A 21,835-nucleotide genomic window follows, 5' to 3' on the forward strand; every position below is an offset into this window, starting at 1 on the left:
GACATTCATGATGGACAGAAGTTCATGCAAATGGACTAAATATTAGGGTTGTACCGATCCGATCACGTGACTCGGAAATCGGGGCCGATCACGCCACTGAAGACTCGATCGGGACTCGGACGTTACGACCCGATCAGAGATCGGTTTTATATATATTTATTTAGTCATTATTTGTATTAGATTGTTGATATATGGGCTATTGGTGATTCAAAATAAAAAAAATAAAATGAGTATTTACTACCACCATTTACGACATGCGCATGCGCAGAAGACCAGCACGCCAGTTTGTTTTGAAGCGGAGTGGCGAGTTGTGGCGCACCATGTCTGCTGTGTGGAAGTATTTTAAAGTGAGTGACGAGAACGATGCAGTTGCAAACTGTCAGATATGTAAATTTGGGATATCGAGGGGTGGTAAAATATAATAAAAAATAAGGGACACCTTGGATAGTTTTCTTCGATCTTTTTAATTTTTTAAATGTATTATAAGAGTATCGGATCGGGACTCGGTATCGGCAGATACTCAAAAATCAAAGGACTCGGACTCGTATCGGGGGCAAAAAACCCTGATCGGAGCATCCCTACTAAATATGTAGTTTTATATTTTAACACCCATTTCAAAAGAAAAATAACAGACTGCATCTCTGGTTTTATAAATAATGTTTTGTTTTGTTTTTTACAAAAAGACAAAAATTAGAGACTGAGCTTCAAGATAGAAGGACAGTGACAGGATGTGCTAAAATACCAAAAACTGTTCAATCCTGGTGGTTCTGGCTGCATTTAAGTGTTTTAACACAATGCAGCCAGGCAGTCACACATCTATCTGGCAAAATGACAAACACCATCACACACACATCTGGAGGACTGCTGCTCTATCTTAAAAAGCTTTATATCAAGAAAGGTTAACTTGGCACCCAAACAGGCAAAAAGACACATAATCACAGATGATGTACACACACACAGCCACACGTGCACACAACAAGCACGTGCTTGAATCACACATTGCTCTTTCAAACATCTCACCTTTTCCGGTGTGTGACACAGACAGAGCTCACTCTCACTTGTCTCTTCTGTGTCTCACCTGCAGGTGTGATGATGTCACATACAAGTAACAGCTGTCTGATATTAAGTGTAATTCTGTTTGTGTGTGTGTGTGTGTGTTTGTGTGTGTGTCAGCCAGATGTCTCACGGCTGTGATGACTGAATACCAGACTTTGCCAAAGTGACACTAACTGAACCCGTCTGGAAAAGTTCTTTCTTTTTTAATTATCTCGTCTGGAGACTAACTGGTTAAGGTTTTGTGGTACAGTTAAACGTATTGGTTCAATTGATTTACATTCAAACATTTTTATTACAAGAAATGGATAAAACTATGTAGAACAAACAGCAGTAGAGACATAAATTGAGATCTTGACGCACAGTGTGTACGCTCAGGTGTGTTTGTGTTATGTCAGGTGTGTATGTGTGTGTTTTTGGGGGGTGACATTGAGCAGACAGTTGCAGTGGGATGAATGTATAAGTGATGGCTTATTAGCATAAAGCTCAGGAAACCAGCCGTCTCCACCTTTATTGCTTCACTCTGCATTCATTTCGCTCCGACTGATGCCGGTTCGCAGCCAAACATAAACAAACATTAATAACCCAAAGGCTTTTTTCCACCTTATTTTAATAATGCCACACTCTGTTATTCTTTCCAACAAAAGGTATACTTGTGCAGAGTGAGTTGGGGGTATGACTGCAAACTGCAAATTTCCCGTCTGGGAAGCTAGGATGGAGGAAGGGCAACGTGTATGACTGGAAAATCCTAAAATCCAAAAAACTATTGTCTTTCTCTAAAAAACTTCTTCCCAGGCAATGCAAATAACTCTGCTAACAATAGGCAACACTCAACAGTTCCAACAGCGTCAACACTGTGTCTTTGCATGAAATGATGAAAGTGCCAGCGTGTAAAGTTTAGTGTGTTCACTTATGGTACCTGGTTTCAGATTTAAAAAAAATTACTCATACTATTGAAGTTTGGCTTTTCTTATTCAGGTACAGATAGGTCTTGGATTGGGTTGTGCAATCCAGATTAGATGCTTAAAAGGTGGTGATCTTTTATCACTTTGAGGCAGTGCACACCATTGCAAGACAGCTGCCATCACATCATTTCTGTAACATGCTCATCTAAGCTAGAGAAGAACAGAATTGACAGTGTTTCCCACACATACACTTTACTTGGGCGGGCCTCCCAAGCATATGAACAGCAAGTGTATTTGGTGACCCGTTTAAGCATTTCATGCATTCATTAAAGCAACACTATGTAGGCCTAATGTAGACAAAGAAAATAATACTGCCACAGGTACACAGCCATTCTGTGGGACACACTGATAGTTCATGTCTTACTGAAACTACAAAATGATAATGGTTGCTATATGCCAGCCCTACATCAGCTCTTTTAATATAAGCCAAATAATAACCTCAAAAGTAACAGCAAAATAAAATCATTCAACTCGGAATCTGCCTAAATGTTTTTGCTGTAAGAGAAGAGGACAATGCACTCTATATAGCCATTAAAATCCATCCAAAAAAAAGAAAACTCACAGGCAGAGTGGTCGATATGTCACATGTAATTTTGTTATCCATATTTCTCCTGAGAGGAGAGCTTCTATCCATTTAATACATCTGCACAACAAGATTAACCTTTTGCAGTACCCACGGACAACTGTCAACACACACCGGCTACAAATATCACCCCCCTGTCTCTTCCTTTACTTTAAGAAATATTTCTGAGTTTTGAGTCCGTGGCTGTCGCTCAAGAGGGAAAAGTGGGGTGTCCACTAAACCCTAGGGTTTGTCGAACGGACCCCAGCTTTCACTTTCCACATGTTGATGTGTCCTTGGGCAAGACACTGAACCTTAAGAAACTCACTGAAGAGGTTAAATGAAATGTTGAATGACATCAGGAACCACACCTCCTTCTACAAGGATACTCTGCGCTACCTCAGTGCCTTTTGTGGGGATTTTGTGCACACTTGTTTGTCAATTCCTCTCAGAAACTTGGGGCTATATGGTAATTTGTTTTTTGTCCTAACATTTCTTCCAGTTGTTCAGTATAATATTTCTAGCCAGACCTTTTATAAACTCTTCTTCAAAGCAACACACCGCATTAGAGTTCACATGGAAGAACACTGTGACCCCTGTATTTAGCACACCATGGTTCGCTTGTTTAATGTGCGCCCGCTGTTTTGTGGGTGCCCAGGGTTGGTGTACAAGCAGAGTTTTTAAAACCACTTCCTCTCCCCCTGTTTTGTTTCATGACGGAGGTTGTAAAGTTGTCACTCTTACTAATTAAAGAGGGCCCTGAAGTGACTTTGAACTCGCAACCTTCTGTAATCACTGATAATCTAATCCAGAGCCATAGATCAGTGTTTGTTACATGGAGTGCATTAAATAAGAGCTACACTAGAAATTACACACTACCTCTAGATCATATCAGTCTAAGAGGAGCTCGTCCTCAGCCTTTATCTTACATTAAGTATTTTTTCGGGAGTGGTCATCAATACCTTCATCCCTATTTCATGTTCTCATCCTGCATCCTACATTAGCAGCTCAAGCATCTTCTGGAACGGTGCACCTGTCCCTTCCTCCACCTCCATCTTCTTCCTCCCTTTTCCTCAGAATCTCTTCTTGCCTTTCTAATTTCTGTCTTCCTCCCCACCTCTTTTTTTTTTTTTAACTTTACTTCCTCCTACTCACTGTCACATCATCTATCTCTTTGTTTCTCTATCTCAGCTCCTGTCACACCTCCTGCCTTCGCTCCCCTCCTTCCGATCTTTCTCTCTCCCAGTAATCCTACCCTATCTCGCAACAACAAGCTGGTAATCCTACCTTTCCTTTCACGCACGCTCATGGACGTACAAAAGGACACACACACATGCACAGACAAACGCTCTTGCGCACACACACACAGGTGCAAAGACAAATGCAGTCAGATTCTGTCAAAACAACACACACAATCACACCTACATACAAAGTCACCACACATATAGGTAGCTGCACAGTATGCACTGACACAAAAAGCCGTCCACATACATATATTCACACACACACACGCACGCACACAGGCAATGTTTGTGTTGTCGAGCTATCAGATATTACGAGGAAGCTACACAAATTCTGATTGGCTAAGAGCCCTGTGGACACAGATACAGGAAACTAGCTGCCTTTAATTAAGGTAACTGGAGATTGCCAACAGCAAATAAAAGCCTGAGTGTGTGTGTATGAAGTGATAGAACTCTGGCTCGACACACCTCAGATGTATTTCCCCCAATGTTCAAAACAATTAGGTCATCGACCTATTCAGTGTCTTTGTGTTCAAACATTTTAGCGTGTACACTTGTACACTGAAGACGGACTTCCCTTGGACATTATTATTGATGAGTTATTTTTTCATCAAGGCAAAGGGCTCGAATGTTTCATACAGACCCAGCTGACAATATTTCATCTATAAAAGACGGAACATTAGATCAGATATATGCATATCATCATATTAATTATTGTTAGATAATCAAATTGTATTTCAACACTTTTGCAATGCAGTACTGCACTTTATGGAGTTCTCTATTTGCATTCTTGCTAAGAGTTAAAGGGCATGTCCACCTTTTACATATTACAGTGTGTTTACAGGTCTTGTGGAGTACAACTGCATCTGTGAAAAAGTAGTATAAAACCTTTTGTGGCTCCAGAGGAAGCTGCATGTAATCTGATAAATTGCCTCCAGTGATGTCACTCAGTGGCAAGTTGCATTGTGGATAATGTAGGCGCAAGGTTTCGAAAAGGAAGAAGAATGCGTGGAGAAAAAAGGCCGATATCTCTGGTTCTGCTGATAAATGTTGATAATTTGTTTTTGGACTGTCCACCATGAGTCCATTAGTGTTACAGGAGTGCAATGGTAGACCAGTGGACTGCTTATAAAAACCTGGTGCCTCCATTACCAATAATGCAACGTGCCACTGGAGGCAATTTATCAGATTATACAAAACTTCCTCTGTAGCCACAAAAGGCCACTTCTGGACTACTTTGTACATATGTGCAGTAGTAACACACTTTACTGTTTAAAATTGGCGGAGTCACCCTTTAAATGAGAAAATCAATACCGTCTATTACCGTCATAGTTTATTTGGACTGAAATGATGGAGAATGTTTCAGGAGCTCTAAAAGTTGAAACCCTTTGAAACATCTTTTGCTTAAAGATTTGTTTCTAATGTATCTAAACAAGACTGCTGTTAGTAAATTTATGATTATCTGTAATCACCAATATCAATTATTCATGCCCTTTAGTTCCACTATAACAGACACGCTGTAAAACAACACATTATTAACCTGATTTCTGATTTATAACATTTATATCAGTGACAGTAAAAGAGCTCTACGCATGAGTGATACTCACTGAGATGCAGATATATACTCCCCTTTACACACATTCAGTTTTAAATTATTAACAGTAAGGATCTGAGTGAAGACAGGGAGAAAAGGAAGGTTAGCCAGTGTTTCTGCTAAATGATTTAAAGGCAATTTATTTCTCTTTTGTAGAGAGGGAGGGAGACAGAAACAGAGACATTTCTCTTGTTCCTTTTCACTGTCCTTCATGTGAACTGAAAACTAACTGGTTGAAGAAAGGATTGAAGTATACATTCTGTGAGTGTGTGTGAGTGACTGGTGAACTACCTTTCAATATTAAAGTCAAGGTTATGCTGAAACAAGAAATTACATTTGAATGTAATTTTTACGATGATGTTAAGACTTTTATTTAATCTCAGTCTTAGAAGCCCCATGAAAGCTGTAATATGTACTCCGTGCTTTGTAAAATGTCTCAACTCCTTTTCTCTCCATCTCTGGATCAGTGGTCATTCTGGCCTCCTGGAGCGATGATATTGGCTGTCCTCTAACTTCTGAACTCAACACGCACACACATACAAAATTAAAAATCTGAAATTAAACAAGCTTCTATCTTTCTGCCTGATTGTGTGTGTGTGCATGTGTGCGTGCATGTGTGTGTGTGTAAAAGACATCCGCCCTGCCAGTGACCTCACAGACTAGGGCTGGCAGGACACACACACACAAACACACCCCTCGAAGATCTTTAAACCCCGTTACAGAGGACACACAGACATTAAACCATCAGCTATTTGACAAGATTTATGAAGAAATGACATTTTGCACTTTCTGCACATTATAATTATTTAAGATCCTTAATTTCCTGCTGTATTTTATATGCTCTCCTGTCTCTCTCTGAACATATGGTGAGGGGAAGTTTGGATGTGGAGCAGCTGGAAGGTCACGAACACAGAAAAGGTTTTATTCCAACCTTAACCTCTAAAACCTGAGCACAGAGAGAGAGACTTAAATAGATTTGTTTTGCCTTGGCCTTACTCACTGAATGTTGGTATAAAGCCTGTCATTGGCGCACCTTCCGCTACTTGTGTGATAGCATTTCCAAAGTCTCCATCTTCAGGGAAACAACAAAATCCTCTCCTTTATAAATCTTAGCGGTGACGAAGAAAGCAGATAACTTCGATGGTTGGGAGAGACAGGGGAGACTAGTAACACTGTGTAATGTAGGCAAACTCTTAAAGTGATTCTGAAGACGGATAGTTGATTTTTGACTCAGCTTGCATGAGCAGAGCATCTCATACGCGGCTGCGGATGTGCGTCACCGAGATATTCGGCGTCTCGCCTACTCTTTCTGCATCACACATGCGGTTCTCAGCAAAAATAGTTAGAGAGAATGATCTGTTGATGGTTTCACTACAGTTTCAATGTCTTCATCTGAGGATCGTGTCATACAGAAGCATCAGGCAAAGGACAGTGTTTATATATATGGACAACAGCAGTAGAATTGACGAGAGAAGCAATTTTTCTGTGGGAATCCCTCATTCCTTCACTAAAAGACTGCTTATTAATGTGCAGTGGCACAGTAATGTGTAGGCTTATTGTAAATAACAAATGTAACATTCAGCTTAGTGCAGTGTATAAGCAGCTTTCAGTCAGTCAGCACACAACAAACATCAAGCTTAGTCCCGTGGCTTACAACTCGACAGAAATCCCATTATCATCTATCTATCCATCTCTCGCTCTGTCTCTCTTTCCCCTTCTGTCTGTCTGTCTTTCTACCTCTCTCTCTCTCTCATTGCCATAGTTTTGAACTACGCAAAAACCCCATTATCGACTATCTATCCATGTCTCCTATTTCGATGTCTGCCTCGCTCCATCTTTTTTCTCTTTCCTTCATATTCCCATGGCTTGGAACTAGAATGAAATCCCATTTATGCATCCATCCATCTCTTTTTTTTTTCTCCACTATTTCATTCCAAGACCCTCCATTTCTGTCTCCCTCACCAGATGGCAGAGAGCCAACTTATCTATTTATCTTCATGTCCACCCGTCTTTCTATCCATCTTCTTCTACTCCTCTCTCATAGTTCCCAATGCAATGAAAAGGGTGGGTGGAGGGTTGCCTACCGCAGCGTCTAACGTTACATGTCAGGTGATTTCAGAGACATCACAAGTCAGAGTTTAATAAACGCTGGAGGAATGCTACATGTTTGCGGGATACAAGCACCATAAAATTGATGATACTGATCAAAGAAAATGACAGAAATTAACCGGGGAAGCTTACAGTTGCTGTACCACAGGGTCTGATTAATCTGCTAACTAAAGACGTGCCTGCATCATTTCACTACAGTACCTGTCATTGCCAATGTTGATGTGCAATTTATTTTTGATTCATCTATAAAAACCAACGCAAGGTAATTAGACCATCAATGTCAGTGGTTTGAGCTTTCATAAATTCATTACTCAAGTGCTAATAATAGGTGTGACTAAGCATGAATAATTAGGAAACTTCTCTTAGATCTTAGTCAAATCCATTGAAGCTGCCTGAATTTTACTGTTTTATTAAATCCTGTTGCCTTTGGCCCTGTTCACATTTGGCAACAACATGTACAAGTAGAGGTGTGAACACCCCCAAGAAGCACTGAGGACAAATTTGAGATCCGATCACTCAGACCACATTCAGAGTTGGTCTGGGACACGTGTGCATGTGAATGTGTCCTGGGCCATATTAGAGGACCGCCTACTCAACCAGCATCTTTCGCAAAACACCATGAAGAAGTCACTTCAACAATCATAATGGATTATAACTCTGTCTGATTTCCATGCAGTTCACTGTAATGTAAATTACGTGTTTGAGCTCTCTTAACCTGCCACTGTAGCAACAGACTACCTCACCCCTAATTGCATTATTTTAAGAGCTGTTGCATGAGGATACACTTAACAGCGACAGCAAATTCTAAATAATTGGTGCCTTCTTGTATGCGGCGTTAAGTATAATACATTTAGATGTTTTTCCCTTAAGGTTTAAAGTGCATCCTGTCTGCTTTCGAGTCTAAAGTGAGTCTTACCTCCCAGCAGCTGTTTGAACACCCTGTAACATACTGACAGTGAACATGTCAAATCTTACAACACATCTGGTAAACAGTAACTAATGTAGGCTACCTCTTTGTCGTCACTTTAATAAAGCACTCAATTTTGAGACTTGTGGCGTTAGGAGATACTGTTTAAACTTTGTAAAACACTGTCTACAACCCTTTCTGTTTGGGCCTACTTATTAATTTGGCAAATGTTATACATGAAGATATTTCTTTCTTTGTGTGTACGTGTTTATTTGCATGGAGTTGGGATGTAAGATCCTGTCACAAGAGGTCACTCAAGAGGTCACTCAAGACGTATGTCTAGACGCATTTAATGCTCAGTGCTTGAAGCTGTCCACTTGTGATCGGATCATTCTGGACGGATGGTAAAACCAAATGTGAACAGCCTCTTCGACTTACATAAGACAAAATCAGTTTGCTGTTTTACTATTGTTCAGCTTAGATTTTACAGACTATTTCTTAAAAGGTGCTATTTGTAAGAAAAATGTATTTTTAAGTCTCACTCCCAATTCGTCAAAAACTGACAGCTGACCTGTCCTACAAACCCAATGCTTCGGTTTTTGAGATTTGGGAATGAGACTCAAAAATCTACTTTTCTTACAAATAGCAACTTTAACTCTTTGCATAAACCAAAAAGATACAGCTGCATTTGATGTTGCACTTGTTTTATTATCTTCCACAGACACAATCTAAATTACTCTGTTATCAGTACACCTTATGAAAACAATTGTGAAATGCTGATTTGAAAAAAGGTTTTGAAAAAAACAAAACTCTTGGCTGAAGGTCACAAATCGGTATCGAGAGGTAATTGTGCTCAAAGCAGAAGTGGATTTTGTGGCTCTTAGGTAATCAAAGATTAAAAAATCCTTATTTTATCTCCCAGTGTTTGTACTGTATGGTCCGAATGTAACACGGGTATGGTGAGTGCTGGCATTATGCAGAAAGCATCCCTTACTAATGGATTATACTTGCTGATTTCCCACTTCTAGGCCTGGTGTCATGTGGACGCTGCTGCTCATACAGTAAATGAGTGCTTGTGAAATTTCAGCATCATTTTCTGCTCCCCCTGCTACCTGAAGGCTTGTTTTACTCGTGTTAAAAGGCTTGGATGCACATCCAATACTATTACAATGCGTGTGTGTGTGTGTGTGTGTGTGTGTGTGTGTGTGTGTGTGTGTGTGTTTTTTCTGTGTGCAAGGCTGTGTGTGACCACTTGTTTCAGGGCGTCGTCTCAATAATTCACAAGCCTCTCTTGCCCAGAGGCAGCATGCGTTACATCCGCTCTCTCTATTCAACATGTGTGTATTTCTACGAAGTGTGTGTGTGCGTCTGTATATAAGTGTGACAAGGATGAATGTCCGTGTGCATGAATGTGTGTGGAAGTGTGTGTGTTTGTGTGTGCACCTATATTTGCATGTGTCTGCGAGTGTGTGAGCCTAGCAGTGTGTCTGGCGGTATTGTATTACATAACTCTTAATTATAACAGGGGAGGAAATGTGACAGCTTGTGACCTAATCCTTAATACAAGCATTACATTTTCACAATTCAAAAGGAAAATGTGCATGAGAAAGTGTGTGTGTGTCAGTGTGTGTTATTTTCCTATGCCAATTAAAGGGAATGTGACAGCGCTGCAAACACACTCCTCAATTTGGGAATGTGATGACCTGATAATGACACATTGACGTGGCTTTCAACTGTCTTGTGTGTGTGTGTGTGTGTTTACATGCGTGTGCGTGTGAGAGAGAAACAGACAAAGAAGGTTCTTGAAAGCATATATATGCAAGAGCATGTGTGTGTGTGTGTGTGTGCGTGTGCTCCTTTAATTGTGCTGAATGACAGATCTATTACTGTGGAAGAGTACGTCATTATGAACATTAAGCGGCCTTGCAAGAGCACGCACACGCACACACACACACCATCATGCTGTATGATTAAAGCTGACTTAATGTGCTTAATGTGTATGAGTGTGTCTGGATTGTGTGTGTGTGTGTGTGTGTGTGTGTGTGTGTGTGTATGTGTGTGTGGCTGTGGAGTACAGAAGCTGCCACTTGGCTTTCAAGGCACTCGCTAATATGGCTTTTAAAAGGCCTCTCATCTCATCTCTCTGTGCCTGCACCCTTTATATACACACACACACACACACACACACACACACACACACACACACACACACACACACACACACACACACAGTTAAATGCACACTTTCAGGCAAATAAACACACTGACTCACATGCATACTGTCACCCACCGTCTTCGCACTCACTCACACACACTTCCTCCCTCCTCAGTCTTACAGCTATGTTAACTTCATCGCACTGCTCAGCTGGATCTATATATAGCCGTCTACACACACAAACACACAACGCACACACATGCACTCAAGGCATGCCCTCTCTTTTACCCTTCCATCCCACTTTTTTTTACCACTTGTTCTTTTCACCTCTTAACTACCTCTCCTTTTCTTCACTTCTCCTATTATCCTCCCTTCCTCTATTGTCCATCCACACTATTTCTCCACAGTTCTTTATCTACTTCACTTTTATCTGTTCCCTCTTACAGCCTCCTGCTCCGTATGTGCTTTTGTCCTCCCTCTCTCTTTTCCACTGCTGCCCTTCAGCTGTCTCGTCTGTTCATCTTTTTCGCCGCTTCTCTCTTTGTTTAGGGGAGGAGGAGAACGACGATAGAGTGAAGAGAGGGGAAGAAAAGCAAATTAAGGCAACAGCGAGAGAGATGAGACTAGAGAAGCTGAACCTCAAAAATGAGAAGTGAGGAGTCTGTGAGAAAGAATAAAAGAGAAAGTGAGATCTGGTGTGAACTCTGGTGATAACCCAGCAGTGTGTTCTGCGACAAAAGGCCTGCTGTCTCCCTTTTGGATAGCAGCAAATAAGCTGATTAACGCACCGCAACCAGGGACGGAATGAACATTGTCCCATACATTGTAAGAAAAACAACTGTCAAACAGTAAGAAGGAGGAGGAGAGGAGAGGTTACAGATATTTGAAGACTAATCATCACTGACTCATCTGGTTGGATGAAGAAGGGAGAAGGGATGGATGGGTCAAGCATAAGACTTTCACCCAGGAGAGTGCTGTAAGTCTTCTGTGATGACCAAACGTTATTGTCCAACTTCTTTCAACTTATGTATGTGACTTAACTTACATAACTAGCATGGTCATTTTTAACCCAAACCATTATCATCTCCTTAACCTAACCAAGTAGTTTTCTTGCCTAAACCCAACAAAACTGACCGTTTCACAACCTTAACCACATGACGACAAAGGTCCTCTACACTAGCGGCTGATACTATCCAATACTTATATCATCATTTTGGGAGTCACTGGCAAATTACCGACCGTATTCCTGGCAACCATACTAATTATTATGCAAGCAAAGGAGGAAGTAACTACAGTGACAATAGAGATGAGGTCAGGGTGGTTGGATGGGTCAACAAATCTTTGAACTCTAATACACCCACTGCTCATTTCTAACCACTAGTCAATGGCGCATTTTAATGCAGCTTTTTTTTTTCTCATTTCAACCAAACTCGCAATGTTTCTCCAACAATGCCCACGATTTCCTTCCTAAACATGACGCACCTTTGACCTTAGCACTTTCACATCGTAAAACTGATTTTTCAACAGTGATGTGTTACACAGACAGGAAGGCACAGACACATGATGTCATCCTTCAAATGTGGGCGTCAGATCACAAAATGCTTCTATGTGTCCTGGAGGACATGGACTAACAATGTAGTGGAGGACTCGCTGATATGGCCGTGAAATAATTTTGCAATATTTTTAGGTTGTATTGCAACACACTTTATATCTCAAAATTGTATTATCACCTCAAATATAGTCACGATGGATATTACGACAATATTGTAAGGATGACTGTTTTCACAAAATATTAAGGCTGTTGAGCTGACTTTAAAGATATTCAGCCAAGAAATTATAAAAGTCTTCCTAATTTGCTTTATTTCCATATCAAATCGGAATGGGTTCAATGATCACAGCCTTCTCAATGAATCCTGTACTAAAATTGAAGGATCTAAAAGATTCATTGAGAACATCAATCATTGCTTGATACAATCTGACACGTGAGGGGCTCCTCTTTTGAAGGGACATCAACACTCCACGTGACACCCAGGCTTTGAGCAACCTCACGACTGCTTTATACCTGAGGAAAGAAAAATGCAAAATATGCAACGTGCTATGAAATATATACAGTTTCGCCAACATTATATTCTGTATGCTTTGTGTCTGCCCAACTATAATCCTGATTCACTGAGGCTTAAAAGGAAATACCCCCTGCCTTGGCTGCATCATTCTACATGGACCTTTTTAATGACCTGCCCGAAGCAAAGGGGGAAAATCTCTGTCTTGGCATCCCTGCTCCATTCCTCTCTGGGTTCAGCTGCCTTATTACTTGTTAAGAAATCCAGTTATCCAATAATGTCTGGCGCGATGGTTGAATGATCACCTTGTCCATACCTTCCACACGTTACATGGTCTTTTTCCCAACATGTCTCTCGTTTTCTCTTTTTTTTTCTTCACAGATCAATTTAAGTGGCCCCTCTCAGCACGCTCTCATGTCAGGTTCAGGTATTTCTCAGACAGACTCCTTGTCACGATGTCTTTCTTTCTCTCTAAGACGGGTTTAATCAGTCCCTCCATTCCCTCTCGTTTTTCTTGATGGAACTCTCTTTTTCTGCAAGAGTAGATTTAGACCTCACACATCACCTCTCTGTGACTGCCCCTCATTCTCTTTCTGTCTCTCGCGTCTCTGCTTGGTTTTGTCTCGTTCTGCAAGTGCGCAAGAAATTTAAGCAAACAGATGGCAAAAGAAAGTGTGAATCAGTGATTCCATGAACTACTTTTATGCCAAAATAAGTGTAGTGTGTAACACGATTACATAATCAAATCACAACAGTAGCACGTCCGTTATCTTTGTAAATCATTGCACTTCACTGCCGCCTCCCATCTGTCGTCTATGCTAGTTTCATGAATTAATTCAACAAATATCCTTATTCCCTCTTCTTTCCGCACATGTCATCGAAGGGTTTGATCTTATTTTACTTTGAAAGGCAACTTGTCAGTGCTGCATCCAAATTGATGCAAAAGAAACAAAAGAAAAAGAAGAATTAGCACATTTTCACATGCCCCTCCAGAAGAGCTGTCAGCATAGTCTAGAGGCATGGAAAAGCTCCTTTCAAAAGGGGGTTTTTATCGTGCAAGTTAAAGGTCCACTTTGAGAGAAAGTTGATTTTTGAGTCTCGTTCCCAACTAGTCAAATGTAGGACTGTAGATATTAACAGATAGCTAGGACTGGACTCTAGGATCGGAAGAGCAGTTTTAAGACTAGTACTCAAGGCTAACAGACCACAGACCATGAGGTAAGTTTGAACTGCCGGCTTATTTATATAATTTGCAAAAATGGTAGTAGACAATACATACATTGAGTGGTACCAGACAACATATACGGACAGAGGAATCTTGTACTCAAATCCCTTAAACAACAAAATATTATTTCTCCCTATTTTGTCTCTTTGAGTTCATCTTAACCCTATTCGAGTTAATAGATCATATTTCAACTGGGATCCTTTAAGTTGTTATTTTAATTCTAGTTTCTTGTTTCTTTGAGTTGACTCAGTTCTAGGTTCTCATTTTATCTCAGTTAGGCCTATTTTATTCTTTCTACAATCTCAGTAGTTAATTTCAACCAATACATTAGTCCGTATAGCAACACGACAGTTTGCATTACCAATTTGCCACAAAATAGATGAAAACATAAAATAACACTTAACACAAGATCAAAGATCAGAACTTTCACAGATCTGTATCAGTCAGTAAACTCAAATTTCCACAACTCAGTGTGTATAATCAGTCCTTTGATAGGTCCTTTAAAGGATGGAAAAGTCCAAATGAATCCACTGCCTGTTGCAGCACTCTACTGAGGGTTTAGTCCTACCAAGATTCAGGTGTTTCAATCAGTGCCTTTATCCCTCCAGTGTAGGTTGGCTCACTTCCACGCTGCCCGTGGGCAAACACCAAGCGTTCATCTCAACTAGACATAAAAACCTGCCCTGTTGTACAGCCGTACAACAGGGCAACATACACAGACATATTTAGTCTTGCATATTTCTTAACAAAAAGGTACACTTGAGCTGAACAAGCACGTAAATAAATCTTAATTATCAATTCAGTCCGGACTGCGTAACAACATGGCGGCGGTCACTTTACTAGAGAGGCTAAACTTGACCACGCGTCTGCATGTAGCTTCTCAACTGCTCTATACAAATAAAACCCCATAACATACAAAACACGAAGTCGTTCACGCTTATCTTAGCTTAACTATTGGCATTTTCCATTGCACATTTAGCTTGAAAACACAAGAGATAATACGCTAATTAACACAGAAAAGATCGTTTTTTTTAACTCACCAAATCCTTGTTGGAAAGAAATAAAACGTAGCATCCAGCAACGTGCAAGGAAGGTGAACACAAAATCCTCCAAATCTGGAAAAACAAAGCTTCGCATTCCTCAAAAATTCACTTCTTTATACTTATTTTTCTGTCTCTCCTCACCGGGTTAGCTTCTCCTCCTCCGGTCGCTTGTCTGTAGCGACCTGCGGCTCTATTTTCCCTCTCTCTCCAGTGCGTGGCGCTGCAGCTACCTGATTGGCTGTTACCGCTGCACGCGTTAAAGGAATAGTGCACAAAGTAAAATAACAGCAATGAACTGTTAAACTACTTTTTAATGAATGTAAATTGTAAATGAGCTTAATTACTCATTTGCTCATTGTATTTAATAATTATGTAACCTGTCACCTATTTATTGGTTCAAGGCTATATTAACCCTGGTTACACAAATCTGATGCTTGTAGGTCAGGTTGGTCACCATCATCAGTATTTGAAGAGTTGGGAATGAGACTCAAAAACCAACTTTCTTACGGAGTAGACCTTTAACTTCTGTAAACACACAGTCCTGACAGTCAAGCCCCCTTTTTATAGTAAATGTCCGTGTTGGACAGGTTTGCTGTATTTCAAGTATGTATGTATGTATGTTACTGGTATGTTATTGGTATTTCTTTCAATTAAACTCTTTCCTCCTATTTCTTGCCTCCTCTGTATTCCCTTCCTCTCTGATTCAGTTTTTTGTCAACAAAAAGTTGCTGAAAAATAGAAGCATAACCATTTGACACAATGGAAATGAGACTGAATTTAAAGAAGAACAAAAGAAAACTATGAAAAGGCATTCTTGGTGCACTCAGGTGCAAAAGTGACACAAGGCAAAGCTACCTACTTTCTCACCTTTGCACATCCGGCCAACCAATTTGCAGGATTTTAGGTCCCAAAGTTTTGCTGATATTCCAACATCCAAATGGTGTGGGAGTTTCTTATTCCGTCCCTTTCACCTTACCCTAATCCTTTTTTTTCACTTCTGGCCCTCTCAGCATCCCATCCATCTCCTCCAGCTACAATTTCACCCGCTCCTCTCTTTAACTTTCTATCCATATCCACTCTCCCTCTCTCACTGTTTCCACTCGCAGCGACTGGCTCTCATTTCTTCCCCTTTCACCCTTTTCATTCTCTCTCTCCCTCTCTCCTTCAACATCCTTCTCTGAGTGAAAACCATCAGCTCAGCATTTCTCGGTCCACCTGAGGCCTTGATTCGACAAACCTGCACTCTTAATTGTATCCGATCCCATCCCTCCATGCCTCGCTTTTCACGCCTCATCTTTCCCTTGTTCTGTCTCCTCCTCACCTTTTACATTTTTTCAAATCAGATGTTCTGTTGCCCCTTCTTTTTTTTCTTATCTCAAAAATGATATTCTTTTTCAGGTGTGTTTTCCTCCTATCATTTTCTTCTTCTCTGTTTGCCATCACATCTTTGTAACTTTTTCCCTTATTCCTCGCCGTTGCCATCCTCACACCTAATACAATCTCTCTGTCTCCTCCTCTGTCTTTAAACCCCGGCTCTTGTGTTGCAAAGTCAGAAGCGAGTATGCTAATAGGTCTGAACACAATTATCTCAGACAGACTCTTTACAGAGAAAGAGCGAACATGGCTTCCTGTTTCATCAGATTCTCCGTCCCCCCCATCACATTTTACCTCCTCTTTTTCTCTCTACATTATCTCCTGGCTCTGATCTACATTGCTGTATCTTTCCACTTTTTGTGGAAAACGTTGGATCTTTTTTGTATAAAGAGATAACAGACTGTCTGGGTTATGTTAACGTGATTTCCGGGGTATTGCTAATTCTCAAAAAGTCTTAAAAATGTCTTTCTGTCGGTGGGAAAATCCTTTCTTAGAAGAAATTATTATCCAGAAAGTTTTCTAAAAAAGTGATAGATAGATAGATAGATAGATAGATAGATAGATAGATAGATAGATAGATAGATAGATAGATAGATAGATAGATAGATAGATAGATAGATAGATAGATAGATAGATAGATAGATAAAGGTCAAAAGGACTAGAGAGTTGAGTGCAAGAGAGATGACAGCTTCAGACAAGGATGGGGAGGATGAAGAAAGGACAAAAGGTTAAGGGGCAAAATCAGAGAACAGAGAGAGAGGAAGAGAGCAAGACGGATGGAGGACATGAGAGTCAGATGAGAGCGACAGAGAGGGAGAGGAAAAGGAGAGATGAGAGCTTTAATGGCGGCGAGTGACAGAGGAAGGTACGGTGAGAAGAAGAGAGAAGGTCACGAGGTAGTTGTTTGCAAAATGCATCCTCTCACCGCCTGCTTTGATGTGAGAGCTCAGCCACTTGTTCAGCCAGGAGAGAAGAGGAGGACAGGGAGTAATTATAATTTAAGGATGTACTTTAGGCATTGCTCCGCTAACAGCACAGCGCTAACCTCTGTAAAAGTTCTGCTAATGCATCTATATTACACTATAAAATCTGGGCTTCATCGAGCAGGACTAAATAAGGTAGCGCTTCATAAAGTGTCTACTTTCTCGTATGTAGTTGCTAAAAACGGAGCACCACCTGAGCTTTCCAAACAACCTCTCCTCGGGATGTGGCCGGGGTGCAGCAGCTGTTCAACCAGCATAAAAAATGGGACTTCTGTGCCCAAAGATAGTAACTAAAATCCCACGCGTCGCTATCCCCACTGGACTAGAATCACATGCCACCACATCTTCTCACCTGTGTCAGCCCCTGCTCTGTCTTCAACTTTTCCTCCCGACCAAAGCTGCAGGAGTATGCAAGACGCTATAATGCATGTTATAACATTCATTAAAAAAGAGCATGACTGTAACAAATAAGATTCATGGTTTTGTCCTGTTTGCCAAAAACTGCACTCTAATGCTGTCTTGAATGGGTTTAACCTTGAATTTGTGTTACCTAATGTTGTGCCAAATGAGTACGATAAGATGAAAGATTATCAGAAAAATACCAAGTAATGCGGTTCAATGCAATTGCTCTGGAATATATACTCTATTACTTAAAGTAATCCCTTTAGTTCTGTGTGTGTTGGAAACAAAATGGATCATTGTAAAGCCATGAAGTTAGTGTTGGTGTACTGTAATGCATTTCATTCCAGGGTGTTTCTAATATCCTGTCCACCTCATTTATGGAGATTTAACTAATTTAGAGCCATTTAACAATGCAATACAATTTAACATCATAAACGATGGCTTCAATATGTTGAAACAACTTCTCCCTGACACAGCATCAACAAAATTATCTAAAACTATAAATTTTATAAGTTTGACATCCCTGGAATACGTCTGGGGGCCTTCCTTTGGATGTTTTCTGAGCACCCCAAGGTGGACTGACAACATGCTGGAGAGAAGGAGAACATTGAACTTCTAAACATTGAAAAGATTTTAACTTCAGCTCCACTCTGCCCCAAGGAAGTATAAATATGGATATAAGAAAAACTAAGCTATTTGGTTGTGTCCTCGTGCTACATTTCCTAGTGTTTGGTTTTGGAGATCTGAGAAAACAGAAAGATTGACACAGTTCAGGGCCATATTAGTACCGTCTTCTTTATTGAGTGTAAAACCACATTAGCACTTTCAAACACCAAATTTGAGTGTGTCTCTGGAGAGTACACTGTAGCCCACCACATGCTTCCTCCGATGTTCCAGCAGCTTCAAAATAGAGCAAAATTCAATTCCTCCTGATGCTCTTTCTGGTTGAGGCTAAAGTGCAGCTGCAGTTCAGAAAGCACACACAAAAGTAAATAAAAGGACTCCTGCACCAGCTGAATCTCTACCTATAACATCAGACTGTGTACTGAGGCATGCACAACTCTTATCCCACTCTGCATAACCTCAGTTGCCATGGTAATATTTCCCAAAATACTGTTCAAATATCTCAACATATAGGGACACAAGGACCAGAGCGGACACACTTTATCTTCAGACAGTTAGCTGTAAGTGTTATAGCTGCTATATGTGGTGTGCTGACTGCGTGTATGCACCTACCCTGAGCGCTACTGACAGGCAGATACGTATGAACGACTACAGCCCTTATTAAACATGGCAGATGAGAGCAGAACATGGCTGTCATAGATTTTTAGGGAGCAGATGGAAAACAAGGGCTGGGTTTGGTTCCAACATACTTACAGACAGGGCTGTCAGGGTCAAGTGTCGACTGTGTTGTGCCAACTCACTGCACGAGGAGTCAGGGTGTACACACACAGGACCAATGTCACACACTCAGATACACACAAATCTAGCAGGATGGAAACCCCTCTGACCCAATTATTCAATATGCGAAAACACACCCACACATAAAATAGCATTTTTTTGGGTGGCAGCAGTCTTGGTCTGTTCAGTTTTAGGGGAACTGCAACATACCATCATACACATTCAACTGTACTGTTTTGTGTTCTTAAATGACACCCCTATAGTTTAGCACTGTTGACACAAACCACTGCTAATTGCAATATCTTATCCTCTCAGAATTATTGCTCAATTTCACATTTACTAGAGCAACAAGGCAGCTTAAAGCAACATTATGTGAGTATTTCCCCTTAAAATAACTGTCTTTTGATTGTACATTGACTTGCAATAGGGGGAATGGCTTGTCTTGGCTCTATCTCAGCCACTCCAACCCCTATCACTTGTTTCTGAGCAGGTAGGATCACAGTGTGTAACGCTTGACAGAAGTACATCACACACAGGACCAGGTATCACTGATTTGAGTGAAACTGGATAATTTGTTATGGATAAAAATGTTCTCTGGTTTTCCCTCAGATGTCGGGAATTCCTCCTGATGGCTGCTCTGCCTCAACTCTTTGATTTACGGAGTTTTCCTGAAAGCAACCTGCAACTGCTGCGTACTGTAGCTGCTAGTAAGCTCTGCTAGTTGACTCTGCTCAGAGCACCGCCAGGTAGCGTTGGCGTTAACACCACTATCACAGGAGCTCTGGACCGCCGGGAGGAAGACCACCTGGAGCAGCGCAAGTGGGCAACAGAACCAGGCTCAAAGCCCAAAGAGGACACGATGGAGGAAGCTAAGAAGAGAAACGGAGACAGCGATCGAGGCAAGAGACGAGAAACCTGGGATTGTATTTACAGCAGTTGTGTTTCACCCAGAGTCTGTGGGAGCCACCAAAAGGCACTAAATACGAATTTCTACATAATGTTGCTGTTACTAGTTACCCATTCACTGTCAGGGGCCATAAAGGTTAAGAGAGCGCGACTTAAAATACAAAAGACACCCTGCTGAAAAATCATGCATAAATATAAAAAATAAAACAGCCTCGCACAGAGCTGTCTCACAAGGGCAAAGCACTCTTATGCCAAGTGAAAAGCGCTTCTTAGAAAGTTTCCCACCACAGAGAGGAGGAGGAAACAGTAGGGAGCGGGTTGAGAGGCACTTGGCGCCACACTCTCTACTCATCTCTGTTTGAAAATCTGAACCTGCAGCTAAGAAAATCTCAAAGCTGTTTTCTTTGTGTATGCGTGTGTGCGTGTGAGCGAGCGCGCATATAAGGACGCATTGATTAGGCGTGGTAAAATCAAAGCTGAGCTTTGGGTTAGCGATCGATCAAACAAGCCAACTTTTTTTTTCTCCTCCCTTCTCTCTCTCTCTCTCTCTCTCATCCAGTGGAAAGAAAAAGCGGTTTATTTTAGAAAATGAATTTTTTTTTTCACGCCTGACAGAATGGGGAAGCGGAAAAGGGAAGACGTGTACACAAACACACACACAGACACACACACACACATACACACATGCAAATCACAGGAAAATGCACACACACTCTCATGGTAGACACACAGATAGAAAGGAAACACACAGAATTCACACACAGAAATTCTTGCTGACATACTTACAGAGAACAAACAAAAATATTGCTAACACACACATTCACACACACATCAGCATAAGTCAGATACACACAACCAACAAACACACAAATATAAGCACAAGCAAAGGAAATGCACAATGACACATTTGTTCACACACACACGCACACACACAAACACACACGCACACGCACGCATGCACGCACACACACACACACACACACACACACACACCACAGCAGGTTTTGACAGGATCGCGCCCACACAGCCAAAACACAGACATGCAGATAGGCAAGCTGCAAACAGAGAGACGGAGGTGGTAGAATGAGGAGAGGAAAGAAAGAGAGGAAGAAGAAGAAAAGAAAGAGAGAGCGAGAAAGCAGGGGAGACAGAAGGGGATGATGAGGGGGTGAGGGGAGAAACAAAGTGAGAGAAAACAAAAGATTGACAGAGAAAATAACGGAGGAAAGAGATGCTGGAGATGAGTGATAAAAAGATGAAAGGGACTTCCTCTGAAACATCCAGCCACCATGAATCAAACGCTTCATCCAATTACAGCACATCTCCAACTCTTCACACACACACATCACGCATAGTTCAAATCCAGTTCATTAATAAAAAAAACTTGTGTGTTTCCTACACATTGTTTCAACCTACATTAACTTCCGGCCAAGAAAGACTCTGATGTAACGTATGGCTGGGGAGGAGGCACGCTGGGAAAATGAAGGAATTCACATGTGCATTTGGGGAAATTGGACCCAGTGCGTGGGTTTGTGTGACGATTCCCCCGTGATCTCAATGAACAAGACAAAGCTTTTTTGCCCTTCACTCTCGAGCATTTTTCATTTAAGTGCTTTTTTTCGTTACATTTTGTTTTTGGCATATTTTTGGTTGCATAATAATCAGCACTTAAACGGAAGACTGCTAAATATAGGGCCGAGGCAAAGCTTTGACCTCAGCGAGCGAATACCCATGACAATGTTTATTTAAGTTTTCTGTTACTGAAGTGTACGTTCTTTTAACCTTTGTGCAAAAAAAGGCAAGTCCTTGACTTCAAGTGCCGCTCGGTGTAGAAGTCCCTCACATTTATCCTTTC

At 41.0% G+C, this 21,835-nt stretch overlaps 1 protein-coding gene across 1 annotated transcript in view; it reads right to left on the bottom strand.

Annotated features, from left to right (window-relative positions):
- LOC140996123 (transmembrane protein 132C) overlaps nt 1-15,023 on the bottom strand; it is a 202,207-nt gene extending 187,184 nt beyond the window's left edge. The window contains exon 1 of the mRNA XM_073466390.1: nt 14,912-15,023. Coding sequence (XP_073322491.1) covers nt 14,912-15,008 — 97 coding nt within the window. The 5' untranslated portion in view covers nt 15,009-15,023. The remainder of the gene's footprint in view (nt 1-14,911) is intronic.
- Between the last annotated feature and the right edge of the window lie 6,812 nt (nt 15,024-21,835).

The sequence above is a fragment of the Pagrus major genome, chromosome 5, assembly GCF_040436345.1.
Source record: "Pagrus major chromosome 5, Pma_NU_1.0".
Classification (NCBI taxonomy): Eukaryota; Metazoa; Chordata; class Actinopteri; order Spariformes; family Sparidae; genus Pagrus; species Pagrus major.